General features: G+C 33.6%; 2 protein-coding genes across 2 annotated transcripts; one reads left to right on the top strand and one right to left on the bottom strand.

The window, feature by feature from the left end:
* The first annotated feature begins 359 nt into the window (after nucleotides 1-359).
* LOC116032326 lies at nucleotides 360-3,568 on the top strand. The gene is made up of 2 exons (XM_031274828.1): nucleotides 360-1,342; nucleotides 3,472-3,568. Exons 1-2 carry the CDS (start codon nucleotides 360-362, stop codon nucleotides 3,566-3,568), a joined length of 1,080 nt encoding a protein of 359 aa, XP_031130688.1.
* A 1,432-nt stretch (nucleotides 3,569-5,000) lies between these two features.
* LOC116031908 (bidirectional sugar transporter SWEET2a-like) lies at nucleotides 5,001-7,652 on the bottom strand. Its single transcript, XM_031274260.1, has 6 exons — nucleotides 7,481-7,652; nucleotides 6,409-6,445; nucleotides 6,099-6,315; nucleotides 5,859-6,017; nucleotides 5,617-5,736; nucleotides 5,001-5,422 (listed from the first exon to the last, which is right to left on the bottom strand). Exons 1-6 carry the CDS (start codon nucleotides 7,539-7,541, stop codon nucleotides 5,309-5,311), a joined length of 708 nt encoding a protein of 235 aa, XP_031130120.1. The 5' UTR covers nucleotides 7,542-7,652; the 3' UTR covers nucleotides 5,001-5,308.
* Nucleotides 7,653-17,149: the final 9,497 nt, after the last annotated feature.

Below are 17,149 nucleotides of genomic sequence, written 5' to 3'. Positions count from 1 at the left end.
TTAAACATTTAATGTAAGGGTCACACTTGTGTGAGACCGTCTCATAGATCCTTATTCGTGAGACGGGTCGGGTCGGATCAAAGCACCATGCAAATGTCATAGTTATATGTGCAAATCTCACACTTATATGCTCAAACATAACACTAATCAAAAATACAATTTTTATTACTTATTAGAGAAAAAGTAATACATTGGATGATAACTCAATGTTTTTAGCAGGGGAATTGATTTGGAAACCTTCGTCCTCAGGTACTTTCTCTCTAGCCACAGCGTATGACCTTTTTAGACCATCAAGATGTATCACCTTGTCTTCTTCACGAATCTGGTCAAAAACAATTCCCCTAAAAAAATCTGTCTTTATGTGGAAGCTGCTTCATGGATTCCTTCCTTTCCCAGATCGTGTTCAAAAGTTTGGTTTCAATCTCCCTTCTGTCTGCCCTTTTTGCTGGAATCAAAGTGCTACACTAGAACATTGTATGTGGCATTGCTCATGCGCAAAGGATATTTGGAGTTTTTTTGCTAATCTACTGAACATCAACCTTAGCCTTGCCACCTCAGTACGCTCTGTCTGCCAGTTATGGTGGCTAGCAGATTTTTCAGCAAATTCACATGCAAGCCTGGGCAATGTTTCAATTTGCATTCGTAACTGCATACCAGTTTTTGTTCTTTGGTCTCTTTGGAAAAACTATAATATTTTGATTCATGAAGGAGGACATTACTCACGTGATTGCATCATCAGAGAGGTGAAACGCGATTTCTTTGATCTGTCAATTGCTCATCCGTTCCGGCAGGTTAATGCTTCAGATAGTAGGTTTATTCACTTAGGCTTTGTGGCTTTCTTTGCAACTCCGAGACCTAAGAAAACTCTTTGGATTAAATGGCTTCGCCCTCCATCAGGCCGTCTGAAGTTAAATTCTGATGCTTCTTTCTCCACGTTTGCTAGTGGAGGTGGGGCAGTACTTCGGAATTCACAAGGCGGTTTTGTTGCAGCGTTAGCTTTTCCTTTTCTAGCTTCCTGCGCTCTAGAAGCAGAAGCTAAAGCTCTTGCTCTTGCCATGAGATGGTGTAACTTGGTAGCCAGGAAACCCTTAAGCATTGAAGTGGACTCTTCGGTTCTGGTCAACCTCATCCTTAACTGCGAAGCTCCAATCCCATGGAAACTCCGTTCCTCTATTGTCACCATTCGTTATTTGCTCTCCGATTGGAATGCTACGATCACACATTCTTACCGGGAGGCTAACACGGTTGCTGATGCTTTAGCTTCTTTTGGTTGCTCTCTCTCTCACTCCTCTCTTTATTCTACTTTTAATTCATTGCCATCAGCTGTTAGAATGGCTCTACTGTATGACAGTAGAGGTTTCTCCTCTCCAAGACTCTCTTCTTCTTCATGTAATACTAATTAGAAATAAAATATTTTTATTTTTGAAAAAAAAAAAAGTAATACATTTTTCATAATAAGTAATGTTGACAAGTGTCTCTCACTTATAAGGGCAAATATAATACTTTTGAGGAAAAATGTAACACTTTTAAATTGAAATGTAAAAGTATTGTATTTTCCCTTAAAAGTATTACATTTACCCTAATAAGTAACAAAAATTTTATTCCTGATTAGTATTACATTTGAGCATATAAGTATGACATTTGTGCATATAAGTGTTACATTTGCACTTTGACCCGACCCGACCCGACCCGTCTCATGGTGAGACGGTCTCACACAAGTTTTTGCCTTAATTTAAACACTATAGATAATTGAGGAAAATATGTAGCATGTAGTTTGAGTCGTATGACTAACAAGGCCTTAATGTTTATTTTTTATTTTTTTAATAGCAAGTTTTGTTTTTTCCTGTTAAAGTATACTTTGCTGGTCAGATATGCAATCCCAATATCTCATCTCCTCGATAGGCAACACGTCCTTAAGAATAGGAATAATTACATTATAATAGAAATTATTATATTAGCAGAATTAATGAAACATTAAAATGAATTAAAATTTGAATTGCTCATTGTTCCTTCCAAGGTCGATTTTTAAATTTTTGTGGTAGAAACGCGTGTCTATAAAAGTTTGCTTCTTGTCATAGAGAATCTTGTCATAAAATGTGAAACACTATAAAAGTTGAGTTCTGTTACATGGATTCTCATTTTATACTCACTCACTTGTACTTCCTGACATTACAAGATATGATAGGTTATCTTTATCGTGTGGATCTGAAGGAAAGTGTCAATATCAAACTTTTGTATGAGAGAGTACAAATAGGGAGTATAACTTGGGAGTCCATGTAGTATTTTCCATAAAAGTTTGCTTCGATTTTCAAAAAAATAAAAGTTTGCTTCTTGTCATAAAATGTCTTGAAGTCAAATGTCCTTAATGAATGTGCCTAGCAAGTCTTAATATAAGACGACGAAAGACTTTCCTCATATGCTTCGTACATCTCTATTAGTTTATCGCTGAAGATGTGTCAGTCTTCACGGGAGATTTCTATCAAGTTAGAACTACAAAAGGTCTGTCAGAAGCGATCGTAGTAAGCTTCCCTTAGGCAACCTTTAACTACAATCCGGTCCTAAAAACAAAATCTAAATGGTCTACCGATTATTTATTTATTATTTGGACCATTATTTTGGGCCAGTATCTCAAACTTTGTATGTTCTTTTGGACCTAGCGTCCTGAGCAATAATATTACTATTTTTCTACCCCTGTTTTGTACTTTCATACCCAATTTTTGGTGAACCCAATCCCAATAAAATCATAATTGGCTTCGTTTGTGGGGAGCGCTACAAAAATGTACGCGTTCTAGTTTCTACCCTTTCCCTTTACATAATCAACCCCGAGATACAGCGAAATGGCCAAGTCACAACACGAATGTTCCCCAGACCAACAAGAACACCTTAGCATGAAAGGCGAGGTCAGTCCGGTTCACGAGGGTTGATTCCCTACCCGGGAAAGGTGAGAGGTCCAACTAACATTATAGCCGTCGGAGGAGATGCTACCATCGGCGAAACCAACCAAGGTCCCTCGAGAATTATACCTAGCGTCCAATATTTAGCCCAGGAGACAACAAACATCACCGGCGAGTGGACTGCCCATCAGCAGTAAGGGGCGTAGCTCGACTTGACTCGATAGCCAGCCGCTGACCCGAACAATCAAGAAAATCATCCTCTTACCCAACTCAGCACTCCATGAGCTAGGAAGATAACACTGCTAAGGAGGAAGCCTAGTGCAAAGGGCCCGAGGCCGCAACTAAGGCCGAAATCAGAGAACCTTTAATGGAGGGAGCCCGAACCCTTTCACGAGGAACCCATCGATTAGAGTACAGACCGTACCCCGACTATTAAGCGGCCGCATACAAGCCAGGTAGCGACCCTAGATTGAATAACAACACCTTGGTGGATGGGCTTGCAAGCAGCCTGAGGAGGTAAGAAAAGACCTTTCTACATTGGAAAAATATTAACATATATTTCTGATTGGACTTGCAGTCTACGCAAGTTGCCAAAAAAAGGGCTCTGTAGTGGACCCGCTTACAGGATAAGTGGTCTTGACGCGAGTTGGAAGCTCTACAGTCTAGACAGGTGACACTACAATAAACAATAACACCCAAATAGGCTCGCAAGCTAGGTATGTAGGTAGCTTGAGCCGGTAATAAAACAATTTTTAGCTTCATTTTATACCCTGACTTGGAAGCATGCTAGGAGGCCTAGAAAAAAATTGTGGCTGGATTCGCAGGTAACCCGAGAAGGTAATAAAAATATTTCTTACTACTCTTCACTTTCAGTACTGGGCCTGCAGGGCAAGGTAGGTGACCCGCGTACACACATAGCCATGTGGGTTTGCGATGCTTTGGAGGCAACTCACATGTGCGCATTAGACTTGTAGGGCCTGGGACGCCCTATTTTTATTGATGAGGTGTTGGCCCAACAAGGGGACTTGTGATGGCGACAAGGGACCCCGGGGGATATCGAACCCATGAGCTATGGGTTAACAACACAAGCACCAACCACCCAAGTCATTCAAGATATCGTGTACTAAAAGGTAGGATACTCTATTTACCCGTGTGAAGATTAATGACATCCAAGTAGTGGGGCACGTATATGGCCAATGATTAAAGAATAGTCGATGCCGTATATTTGTCAATCATCTAGAAAGCCCTCTATGCTATATAAGGTACCCTTATTCCCTCCATAGATATCATCACTTAGATCATAGTAACGTCCCTAGCTTAGTGATTCAAATCTTATAAATTATAGCATTTCTTTACTCCAATATTCCCACATCAAATCATTTATCAATTTATATAAGAAAATCAACTCACTTACAATTTCGCAAGCTCATTGTGATAAAATAATTACCTCAGTGGATGATGGGAGTAGGTTTGAGCCTCAGTGGAGGCAATTGTTGACTCTTTGTGCTTCAGTAGGTTGAGAAAGTAGTTATGAACAGATACTACATTGTAACAAGAGTCAGTAGTACTCAAAAAAAAAAAAATTACCTCAGGACTAGAAATTCTTATCCATCATTTAATGTTGACTTAATGTCATTCGTACTTCTCAAAGTATTCGTCAAATTTAGTCCTAAACTTTCAAGTTAATCACCCATTGTCCTTCAACTTTCAGTTAATCACCCGCGGTCCTTCAACTTTTAAATTTTAACCCACCATGATTCTTCTGTTAGTTTTAGCAGTGTAAAATAAGGGCTAAGTCATCCTTTTAGAAGGATCGCAGCTAGTTAACATTGAAAGTTAAAAAATCACAACTAGTTAAAATTTGAAAGTTGAAGGATCACATGTGATTAACTTGAAAAGTTGATGGACTATGAAATATTAATTTGAAAGTTGAAGGCTAAACATGAAAAAGTCACTATCCTCGAAGACCCCAAATGACAATAACTCATCTAATATTATATTCGATTATTTACCTACTTTGCAACTTCAAATAATCACATCTCACATTTATAAAACTCATAAGATTAAAAGTGGAAGTAGCCCTATCACAGTATCACCTGCACAAAGTAACAAATCTAACAATAGAAATTAAACTTTTATTGGTATGACAAACTGCATTCAAACATACATATAGCATATATTATATGCATATATACACACTCTTGAAAAGAATGATTTACAGACTGATATATAATCAGTGTGCTCTCCTCTGAGCCTCTCATCAGCTCCAAACTACATTAAAAACCGCCAAGACTGGCTCCTTTTAAGGTTCACAAAGAATGCAACTGCAGAACTGTGTTGTCAAATGATGCCAATCCTCGATCAAATCACGTCGAGCACATAAAACAGATTAAGACAACAAAATTATGTTCTTTTCATGCATAAGATTCAAGCAGAGGCGTTCTCGGCTCTTCCCCTGATCTACCACTGATATAGAAGTACAACACTAATTGTACAATCCCAAGAACTGCTCCAATCCCATTCGGTACCTGGTTATACATGGGGGGAAAATGTCTATTATGGAGTTGAAAACGGGGGAAAAATCATCAGATCAAAGGTCTTGTTAACAGACATAAAGAACACGAAGCAAAACGCACTTTTGCTGGTTCGTGATGATTGATTATACAGGGGAAAGAAGTGGTGAGAAAACCGCACTTGAAATATACGAGTATAAACTACTTACAGATATGAACATATCATAGAGGAGCAATCCATAGGCGAAGAACGAGAGACTCATCAAGAAAGTTGCGAGCGAGAGGTAAAATGGCATGTATTCGACACTTCTTGTCTTGATCACCAAGTTCTACACAAACAAAAAAATGTTTAACAAAAGTGAGTCTCGAGATTCGAGAAAAGAAGCCATCCATCTGCAGGCAGAAACAAATTAAGGAAGAAGGTGCTTGTGGGCTGGGCGGGTGAACTTACAATAATGAATAGCGGAGAAGCAAACATGGAAATGAGGGAAAAGACAGACAAATATCCAACAAAAATCTGTCGAGTTGGAGGCTGAAACACAAATATGCTGACAGAAACTATGATGGCAAACACAGCGAAAACGCCTAGCAACCACCCCAAAGTTTTCAACTGCACGAAAGACACTGTCAGTGTAAGTTTTATTGCATTAAAGACCATTTTGTAATACCTTGAGAAGCACATATGGTTCACCTTTTTCGTTCTCTCTGCATATATGATGAAGATGGTGATGTATGCCAACTGGAAAACTCCTCCAATTGAATTGACAGTGAAAACCAGTATGATACCAGGAGTGACGATCGGGGTGCCATACCAGAGGCATATTAAGCAATTCAAGAGGCCATATATATATGGCAATTCTGAGAACTGTTCTGTTGATTGGCTTCTAATAATTCTCCTGAATGTGGGTCTGAAACAGCACATCCCAATATCCCATCAATCCACACACACAAACATATATTGACTAACAATTCTACCTTCTCTTCAAGGTTAGTTAACTTACATTGGAGATACAAACAACACAAAGGCAAAGACATTCCCTGCAATTGGTCAAACAAACCAAAAAAAATCCCAATTTAAATCACATATATTAACATGGAAAAAGATAACCCATCCCACATAGTTGTTGTTTATCAAGAACAGCATCAATCTGTTTAACTTTTAACACTTTTGGTTGCAAGGAGGGAATTAGGGGGCAAAGAATTGTAATTCAATAGGAAAGGAATAAGGTAGGAATAAAATTTCATTGATAGGTAGATAGGAATAGAGTTATTGGAAATTTCAATTATAATGTTCGATATATATGGAAATTGAAATGGAATAAGTAGTATAAAGACCAAAATGCCTGTGCAATTGCAATTCCTATGGATGATGTAATTAGGGACCGCAATTTGGTCTCCACACTCCAAACTTTCTTCCCATGTATTATGGAATTCCAATTCCTAGTAGGAGTGGATTTGCAATTCCTCAAATTTGAGAAGCTGTAATTCCTCCCAACCAAACTCTGAAATTTTTCACTTCTTGCAATTATGCGGGAAAAGGAATTGCAATTCCTCTCTACCAAACATGCTTACTGCAATTCATCCAGACATTTTCACAAAGAACAGAGAAGAATGCCTATAAGATCCAACATTTACCCACTGATCCCAAAAAAAAAACTGTTTTTTTTTTAAGTTGTGATCCACATTATGAATGTTCCATCTCAACTCTCAAGAGGCCATTCCATTATACAGCATAATTCATTTCAGATATATTAAAGGAAATCTTTGAAATTAAGTAAACTTCTTTATCCCAAGAATCTCAACTCACAACACAGTTATTAAGGAAATCAATAAAAGGACATAGACTTATTAAGGAACTAACAACACAGTTATACTTAAACATTGAAGTCCCCAAATTTACTAGCTTTAACCACAGAATCTGTATTCACAGTTTAAATTGATTCCGTTCCACTGCCCAATTCTTCATACAAGACATAATACTACTTACCCTTCTCAGAAGAAACACAAATATAAAGACAATTTCCCACTTTCATTTGAAAAAAGCTCAAAATTAACCCAGAAAGGCATTGATACCTGCAACTCCAGCCCCAAAACTGCAAATTGAGTAGACTGAAGACAAACCCAGTGGAAACATTGTTGGACCCAATCTGTCAAAAGTTCACCCACCACAGGAACAGATTCTCCGTGGTGGCTGTTAGAGAGAAAGAGTTTTTTCTACAATTTCTCAACAATTTCTACACTGATATTTTTAAGCTCTCTCTGGGTGCATGAAATTTTGGGTCTTTAGCTGGGAGCCTGCCAGCCTGTTGCTTGGAGCTTGGGTGGGACCCAATCGCTTCAAAAAGAAAATCTTTTAATTTTTAAAACGTGACTCTTTAAATATAGTATTGTAGCAAATAATGCTAGTTGCTCACTAATATTTATTAAATGACAAACTTGTTACTTACTTATTATTAGAGTTTTTTCCACTTTTGGTCTTACAACTTTAGTGCCTCCGTCAATTTAGGTACACGACTTTCATTCCTGACATAAGTAGTGCTTGACATTAATTTTTTGTCACTTTTAGTCCTTGACTTTGATATTTTTTTTCCACCTTTAGTCCTTTCGGTCATTTGAGCGACAACTTTTAATCGAAATCAACAAACTGTTGTGCCATTAAGGGTAAATAACGTTTAATGTATTTAAGAATTTATCAATAGACAATTTTACCCTTAATGGCACAACAGTTTGTTGATTCCGATTAAAAGTTGTCGCTTAAAAAGCGAAGCAGAACAAGCAAATAACGTTTCTTTTTTTTATTTTTTATCTGATTTTATTTATAAATATATTTAGGGCTTTATCAAAAGACACTTTTACCCTTAATGGCACAATAGTTTGTTGATTCCAATTAAATGTTGTCACTCAGATCACTAAAAGGACTAAAAGTGGAAAACAAATCAAAGTCAAGGACAAAAAGTGAAAAAATAAAAATAAAAATCAAAGTCAAGCACTACTTATGTCAGGAATGAAAGTTGTGTACCTAAATTGACGAAAGCACTAAAGTCATAGGACCAAACGTGTAAAAAACTCTTTATTATTATTCTTTGGGTTCTATTTTATATATCCAAAATTGGCCTAACCAATAGCTTCATTGCGGAACTGTGGAGCCTTCGGAAAGGGCTGCTCATTACTAAAAACGGGGCATTAATAAGATCATTGCAGAAACAGACTCCTATTAGATGGTTCAGGCCTTAAGTAAAGACATGGATTTCGGACCTGAAGCCGACACATTGATCGTGGACTGCAAATGCATCATGAACCAGTTCCAAGTATGTGAGATCACACATGTATTTCAAGAGGGTAATCAATGTGCTGATTATCCTGCAAACTTGGGCCAAGACAGCTAATAGGGCACATCAATCTTGAATCACCCTCCCGACAAGTTAAGGTTATTCTTGATCGTGATGCCAGAAATATTGCCACTAGAAGAATCTACTAATCTCTGTGAGGTCTTTTGACCCCTCCTATAAAAATATTTATTACATGACAAACTTGTTACTTATTTATTATTATTCTTTGTTTTATATTTTATATATCATACTTACTATTTATCTACATTAGATAGAGTTAATGTCATCTGGGATCCTCTGAGTATAGTGATTTTGTCACGTTTAGTCCTAAACTTTCAAATTGACCACCTGTGGTCCTTTGACTTTAAAATTGTTATCATCCGCGGTCCAAGTTAACCACCTATAGTGTTTCAACTTTCAAAATTTAATCAATTGCGACCCTCTTGGAAGGACCACAAGTGGTTAAAATTGGATAGTTGAAGGACTATGGATGGTTAACTTTGACCACGAATGGTAACAATTTGAAAGTTGAAGGACTACAGATGGTAACAATTTGAAAGTCAAAGGACCATTGGTGATTAATTTAAAAGTTTATGGGTAAATATGAAAAAATCACTATACTCGAACGACCCATGGTGTTAACTCTTATTAGATAAACCAATTCTTCTTCTATTTTTACTTATTTTGTTTACTATGGAGTATTATCTTATAATAAAATATTAAAGTAAAAAAGCAGGGTAAGAGCTTCCCTAGAAGGACAAGATATTTGAAATGAAACAGTGTGCAACACATGTTCCTAATACAAGTACACCTAAAGTTGTGGTTAGCATTACTTGACAGCTTGGGAATCATATATCATATATAGAATGTTTATCGCACAACCATTCATGTTTTCCTAAATTGACCAATTATTTGCTGTCACAAACACCATTAACTACTGTACACCTAACAAATAACAACAATATAGGATTGGACATTAACTGCTCTCTCTTTTTGTGTTTCCTTTTTGTTAAATCTCGTGGTCCATGATAAAAGGATACGATTGTTTGAGTATAATTTCCTTCTGGCATTGTGGCCTTAATTGTTGTGGGTTCCTTCTTGGTTTTTTAAGCCATCTCCAATCCAAAATACCAAATTATGTACAAAACTTTTACACCAAAATGAATATTTTCAGTATATTCTTACACCAAATGTCTTTCATCTCCAACCTATTTACACCAAATTTTATTCCTACACTAAAATAATTTATATTCTCATAAATTTAAAGTTTATATTTATACTTTTATTATTTTAATATAACATATAGTTGTAATTTAATGTATTTTAGTAAATTACAACTTTAATTATGTGTTATGTAATTTAAATTTTAATTAGATTATATTCAATATTAGTCTTATTTTAATCGTGTTGATGAGATCTTTCAAATGATATAATTTATTTTTAATAATATACAATTTGTATTTAAATATTTAACAAAATATGTAAATATTTTTTTAAAAAATAAAAAGGATACAAAAGGATTTATAAAAAACATATCAAGACGGGCAAAATGAGAAACAAACTACTGCACCAAAAATGACGTAGGATGAATAGTGCAGCGCCATACATGAAACACCAGTTTTTTGCCGCAATACCGCTTTAATTGGAGCTCTCCTGCACCATTTCTTTTGCTAATTTGGTGTTTTGTCGGGTTGGTTGGAGATGGTCTTAGCATAAAAGCAAGCATTCCATCAACTTACCATACATCAATGGAATCAGGCCTCAATCGCACCTTAACAGTTTGGTTGCAAGGAGGAAATGAATTGTAATTCTGTTGGAAAGAAATAAGGTAGGAATAAAGTATGATTCAAATTTCATTGTTTGGTATGAAAAAGTAGAATTACTGATACTTTCAATTATAGTGTTTGGTATGTATGAGAATTGAAAAGGAACAAATAATATAAAGACTAAAATATAGATGTAAGATTATTAGGGAGGCAATTTGGTCTTCATACTCCAAAATTTCTTCTTATGTATTATGAAATTGCAATTTCTAAGGGAGATGTGGGATAATGTGCAATTTGTCAAATTTAAGAAATTGTAATTTCATAAATTTGCAATTCTTTCCAACCAAATTCTGGAAATTTTCACTTCTTGAAATTAAATGGGAAATGAATTGCAAATCATAGAAAAACTATAAAGTGCAATAATGGATGCTAGCTGACCTTATTTCGTTCTTTGGTTTTTCATTTCTGGGAGTGGAACGCCGAACGGAAGAAATAATTATGTAATTAGAGGTTGATTTCTTGCAAGTCACCTTCACATAACTTCTGTCCCAAGATAATAATCTTTCCATGTGATATGCATGAACCAAAGCAAAGCAAAATGACACTACCAACACAATTTATTAACATAATTAAGTAATTTAATATTACAATCATTAAATTTACGCAAACCGACCATGCCCGCAATTTGGCTCATTTCAATAACCATTGACTTTTTGCCAATGAACTTTAAAGAAACTACCAAATAGGCTCCTTAATGTAACAAATAATGCAACTGTGTTCCTACTAACTCTATTAGAATGCAGTATGTGTTCATAATTATTTTTCTCAACCTATTGAAGCACAAGAGTCTGTATTGCCTCCAGTGAGGCTCAAACCCACCACCTCCCGTATAAAGGGAAGGGTTTGATGCCACTGGACCACAAGGTCCTTGGCATCAATTGTGTTCCTTAATTGAAGAAACTTAAAATAAAGTTTCTTAAATAGGTAAAATAGTGTTGTTAGGTCCTATTATTACATATTCAATAGGTTACTACTAGGTAACGCTAACTAGATTAACACATGGTACATCACATGCTTACGTGGATCCTGAATACACAATTTTTTTTAAAGAATTTTAATTAAAAAAAAGAGTCACCGCATGTCTAGTCAATGACCGGTGACTATTTCTGGTGATTGACAAATGACAACCAATGTGACTGTCTGTAAACGGACTATACAGTTATTGTCCATATTTGGACCTCGCAACGAGGTCTAGATCAATTTGATTGGCAGTCGCCATGGTTAATAAGTGCCAAAGATACTTTATTCTATAGGGTCATTTGAAGTTAATTTGCTCTTTAATGATGTCCTTTTGAGTTGATATGTGGTTGTAATTGCCTAAAATTGCATAAAGTCAAGTACAAGGACTAAGTGTGAGTGCATTTGTGGATTCTAGGGAGTTGGACGCATTTTGACTATGATTGGAGCTTAAATTGGAGAAGAATCAGGATAGCCCCTTGGTACGAGCTCGGTACGCTCTTACTCCGGTACGGTCATACGTGCACAAGAAGAACGTTATACGCTATAATTTAATTGCTATTATTTTATACTAATAATAATATTATTATTATCATTATTATTAACCTTAATATTATTATTATTAAATTATATCAAATTTAAAATAATTTAATATTAGTTAATTAAATAAATTCAACAATAAACTCATATCCTTATAAGTCATTTTACGTACCTATAAGCTAATATTAACAACGGGTCAAAACAACTAACCCGATCAGCTGTCAACTATCATATAACTCAATCAGCTAACATCTAATTGCCAAGCACCCCAAAAATCATATGTAGAGAAAAAAGAAAACATTTTCCTTAAAATTTATAGTTATGTTTTAGTGCTTAGCAAATCATATATGTACAAAAAAATTCTCAAGAAAAAAATACAAATATTTTGGTACTTATATGCTCCTTTATTATTATTATTATTTTAAAAGTATATTATAAGTTAAGGAAAGTTTTTTCCACTGTAACAATTACATACTACTCCTTATTAGTCTTTTTTTCTTTTTTTTTTTTTTTGTGAAAAAGAAAAAGAAACCTATTTATTTTTATTAATTGTTGGTGAATTGGCTTACCCCATTTTAATAAGAAATTTATGTATCCAAATGTGTACGCAAGGGATATCTGGCATTTCTTTGTCTCTTCCTTTCTTGGTGCGAAACTAAGGAGATATACCATTGTCAGGCCCGGCCCTGGGCAAGAGCGGGCTGGGTCCTTGCCCAGGGCCCATGCTTCAAAGGGGCCCACCACCCATGCCCATCACATTTATATATATACTATAGAGCTTTAGTATACGTAAGTAATATATGTTTCAATTAACAAATTCTTATTTAGTGTAGTTGGATGGGTTTGTGATTATAGTATAATAATGCTGGAAGTCAGGGTGTCAAATCCCCAAATGAACTATACTCTATTAAAATTTTTCATCCTATCTTTAGAAGATAGATTTAGAGATATTATATAGTATTAAAATTGTAAGTTATAAAATTTATTTCTATTTCTAATTGTATTTTTTGAGATGTAATTTTGTGATTTTTTAGCTTTTCTATAATTATAGTGATATTTATAATATAGATTGATTTGTGCTTTCTAAAGATTTTTTTTTTTTTTTTGGAAATTGCTTTCTAAAGATTTAGTGATATTATATAGTATTAAAATTGTAAGTTATAAAATTTATTTCTATTTCTAATTGTATTTTTTGAGTTGTAATTTTGTGATTTTTTTTACCTTTCTATAATTATAGTGATATTTATAATGTAGATTGATTTGTGCTTCATATTAAATTTGGAATCTATTTCAATTTGAGTAATTTATTATTTATATTTAGAACGTGTTATTTGTGAATTTTATAATGAGTTATATATATGTAACATATTTTGTGATTTAGTTATCATCTTTGTTTTAAAAGATAGTTTATGCTGTTATGACTTATCTAGTCAATGTAGTTTAGAAGCTTTATTGTGTGTCATTGTATTCAAATTAATCTTTAAAAAAAAAACTTGAAATTGATCTAACTAAAAGAAAAAGTATTTATAAATATGATATCAATAGGGAAGGTGTGTGATTTATAATGTTTTTTCCATTTGAACTATTTTATCCAATTAATTATGTTTCATATTTAGTTATGAATATCATTTATCATATTTCATATTTAGTTATGAATATCATTTATCATATTTTAATGTGCTTTATTTATTGCTCACAATAATTAAGATATCATGTTCTGCTCATATTTCTAAGTTTTATTTTGTAAATTTTTTATTAATAATTACTTTATTATTTACTATAATAACAATGTGATTGTCTATAAGCTTACTTGGTTTTAATTTGTTTATTCGTTTTTATAAACTATCATTCTTTATTTATGAAGACACCAATGCGGTTATTAATTATTTTGCATTTACTAAAGAATCTAGAGTTGTTTTCATTATTATTATTATTATTATTATTATTATTATTATTGTGTACACAAGAGTGTTCAAAACTTATAAATTTTATTTCAAGTTATTTGATATTAGTATTTTTTTTCCTTATTTATTTAAATTTTAGTTTGGAAAATATATATTATTAATTTCATATAGGGCCCATTTTTGTTGTTATGCACCGGGTCTATAAAACGATAGGATCGGGCCTGACCATTGTTATACCATGGAACAGATTTATATTGCATTACGAACTTGATACAAAAATTTTGTACATTCAGTTAACACATTATGTACCTACAATTAACAGTCTCTGTACATATAAACAAATAATTTGATAATTGCTGACACATAATATGACAACTACAAATACAAAAGCTGTCAACTGCAGATACAGAATATGTCAACTATCGATACAAAATCTGAATGTTAATTTTAAACCAGGGTTTAAAATGCAAGTAGATCCTGGTCCACGGTGTAATTTGCCTGAGATAAAATGTAATTAGAGGTTGATTTCTTGCAAGTCACCTTCACATAACTTTTGTACCAAGATACTCCACAATCTTCCCATGAGATACGCATGAAGCAAAGGAAAGTGATGCTACTAACATAATTTATTAACATTAACATAAATAATTTAATATTGCAATCATTAAATTTACGCAAACCGACCATTCAATTTGGCTTATTTAAATAACCATTGACTTTTCGACAATAACCATTTAAATAAACTTTAATTTAAATGGTTGTAAGAAGGCAATTCTAACCTCGTTGGCCGGGGAGTTGCTAAGAACAAGTTTTGAATGTGAGATTATAGTCCACTAATATCTATTGTTATATTAAAAGTACCTAAGTGTTTTGGGACTAAGATTTGATTTGATTTCTTGTTATTGATGTCTATTTGAATTATATTATATAATAAAGGGGATTGTTTAGGTGTTTTAGGATTTGTTGTGTGAATTGAGTTTGATGTGAAATTGTGTATAATTGTTGGATCCTAATTATATGTTTTATTTGGAGTGTGTTTATTACTACGAGATTAGAGCTTGTACACTAGCCACACATTCACACACTTGATATCCAATATGAGAGTATTTTGAGTGTTAAGGAAAATGTTTGCCTTATGTTCTTGTTTGGAAAACTTTGGGTCGAATTGCCACGAGAGTGGAGTTCAAGGTGAAGTTGCAAGTCCAAATAGATACGAGAGTGGTATTTGGGCACTTATGTGCATCTCACTTACCATATATATGCCTTGATTTAATCCCCTAATCCTTAGCACAATATTTGACATCGTAGCTTGAATCAACTAAATCACGGTCCTTAGTTTTACTTTTCTTATTTTATATTTTCTTAATCTTATCAACTCAACTCATTAACAATAAGCATAGCCTCATAAAGCTAAGGGTATTTTTAGCTTGTGCTTAACTTCATTTTGCATTAGTGGAACGACATCTTTTAACTCTATACTATAATTTGATACTTTATGGGTGTGTAAAAAATCGTCCTATCAAAAGTCAATAATTTTTTGAATACCAATAGTTCTTTAAAAGTCTCAATCGAATGCCTAAAGACTTTTAAAGACTCCTTAAAAATCTTAATCGAATACCAATTGGTTCACGAAATGTTATATTACTTTAGAGAATGTTATATTGTTGGGAATGTTAGATTCATGTGTTTGGTTTAAAACTGAGGTATGTAATATAAATTTGTTTGGTTGAAGAGTTTTTTTTTTTTTTTTTTAATTCTATAATGATTATTTTACTTGAATAATGTTAAACTATTTTTATGTATTTCGATAGATTTTAAAATTAAAATAAATAAATAAGATAATGGTAAAAATATAGAAGTAAATGATATAAAGTTAATTAACTAAGAGCTTGAACTTGAGAAATAACACAAGGGAATTGATGAATGTGATAATACATAAGAAAGGGGAGGGTATCTCTTTTTTCTTTTTTTTTTCTTAGGTATTATCACATTCAATAACTAAAAATAGGGTTGAAAATAAGCTAGACTGGGCCGAGTTTTGAAAAATTAGGTATGGACCCACTATGAGAACTTAGGCTTGTGCCTATATGTAGGATTTTTTTAGGCTCAAGCCTGAGCCTACAATAGGTCTGGCCTGACCTAAAGCCTTTTTAAAGGTCTATTTAATTTGTAGGTCATTAAAGATACTTCATTGTAGACTTTTAAAAATGCTTGGAGTCAATTTAAGATCTACATGTTATATACTTTATAAGGCTTACATATTTGGCAAAAAAAAAAAATTAAACATAATATAACAATAATAGACAACCATTTGCAGTCGTAAGACACAATAAGTGTGAAGGTAGTGACAGCGACAAACATCCTTAACCTCATTAACTGTTTTTTTTTTTTTTGAAAAAAAACTAAGATAAAAACTCAAGATCAACTGTTGATCAATCAAACATTTCACTTCACCGCCTCCACTACAACTATGCAATATGCAAGGATGAGTCTAATATTCTACTAGGAGGGAAACAGGGAGAGACAAGAAAGTGTAAAAATTGAAAATTGGGAATTTAGGTTTTAGAGTTTGATTTACATAGTTCATTTCACTTTATTTTGTATTTATAAAAACATTTTGTATGCATAAAAACATATTAAGTAAAGGTGAAATATATAATAATCACACACACATATAGGCCTATTTAGTTAAATAGGTGTAGGCATGACCTCTTTACTAAATAGGCTAGACTTAGGTAGGCCCAAAATAGGCCAAGTTGTAGGCCTCTTAATAGGGATAGAGCCTATTTCTATCCCTAGCTAAAAACCTTGTGTGGAGGTTATGAAAGTTATGAGTTCAATTTTTATCAAAATTTTCTTGGTAGAGCCTATCGCGTGTAGTCTTTTTAATATGATTTGTCTCTCTTATTGGTTTGCGGCTTTCCGTTATCACCCAAAGTAAAATTGAAAAGTTGAGGAGAAATATGATAATCAAATTTTCTTCACATTTTATACTTTCATTTTTTTTTTTTATTATTATACTCTAACCTAATTATAGTATCTCAACAAATTATGTAAACCCTTGATTGGACCTTCCCTATGAAAAACAACAATTATTCCATCAAACCACAAGGCATTTGACACATTTTATATTTTCTTATTTTTACAGTTTATTTCCGTATTTCTCCTTTCAAACTCAAAGTAACG

Source organism: Ipomoea triloba, chromosome 10 (assembly GCF_003576645.1).
Source record: "Ipomoea triloba cultivar NCNSP0323 chromosome 10, ASM357664v1".
Taxonomy (NCBI): Eukaryota; Viridiplantae; Streptophyta; class Magnoliopsida; order Solanales; family Convolvulaceae; genus Ipomoea; species Ipomoea triloba.
This window is presented reverse-complemented; position numbering and strand designations above follow the sequence as displayed.

What these genes read in the sequence shown, in the direction of transcription:
- LOC116032326 (XM_031274828.1), top strand. Translation starts at nt 360, where the DNA reads ATGTGGAAGCTGCTTCATGGATTCCTTCCTTTCCCAGATCGTGTTCAA. An exon ending in GCTGTTAGAATGGCTCTACT is followed by an intron (nt 1,343 to 3,471) that starts GTATGACAGTAG and finishes TTGGACTTGCAG; the next exon opens with TCTACGCAAGTTGCCAAAAA.
- LOC116031908 (XM_031274260.1), bottom strand. Translation starts at nt 7,541, where the DNA reads ATGTTTCCACTGGGTTTGTCTTCAGTCTACTCAATTTGCAGTTTTGGG. An exon ending in TTTTGGGGCTGGAGTTGCAG is followed by an intron (nt 6,446 to 7,480) that starts GTATCAATGCCT and finishes GACCAATTGCAG; the next exon opens with GGAATGTCTTTGCCTTTGTG. An exon ending in TCTATGATATGTTCATATCT is followed by an intron (nt 5,423 to 5,616) that starts GTAAGTAGTTTA and finishes ATGTATAACCAG; the next exon opens with GTACCGAATGGGATTGGAGC.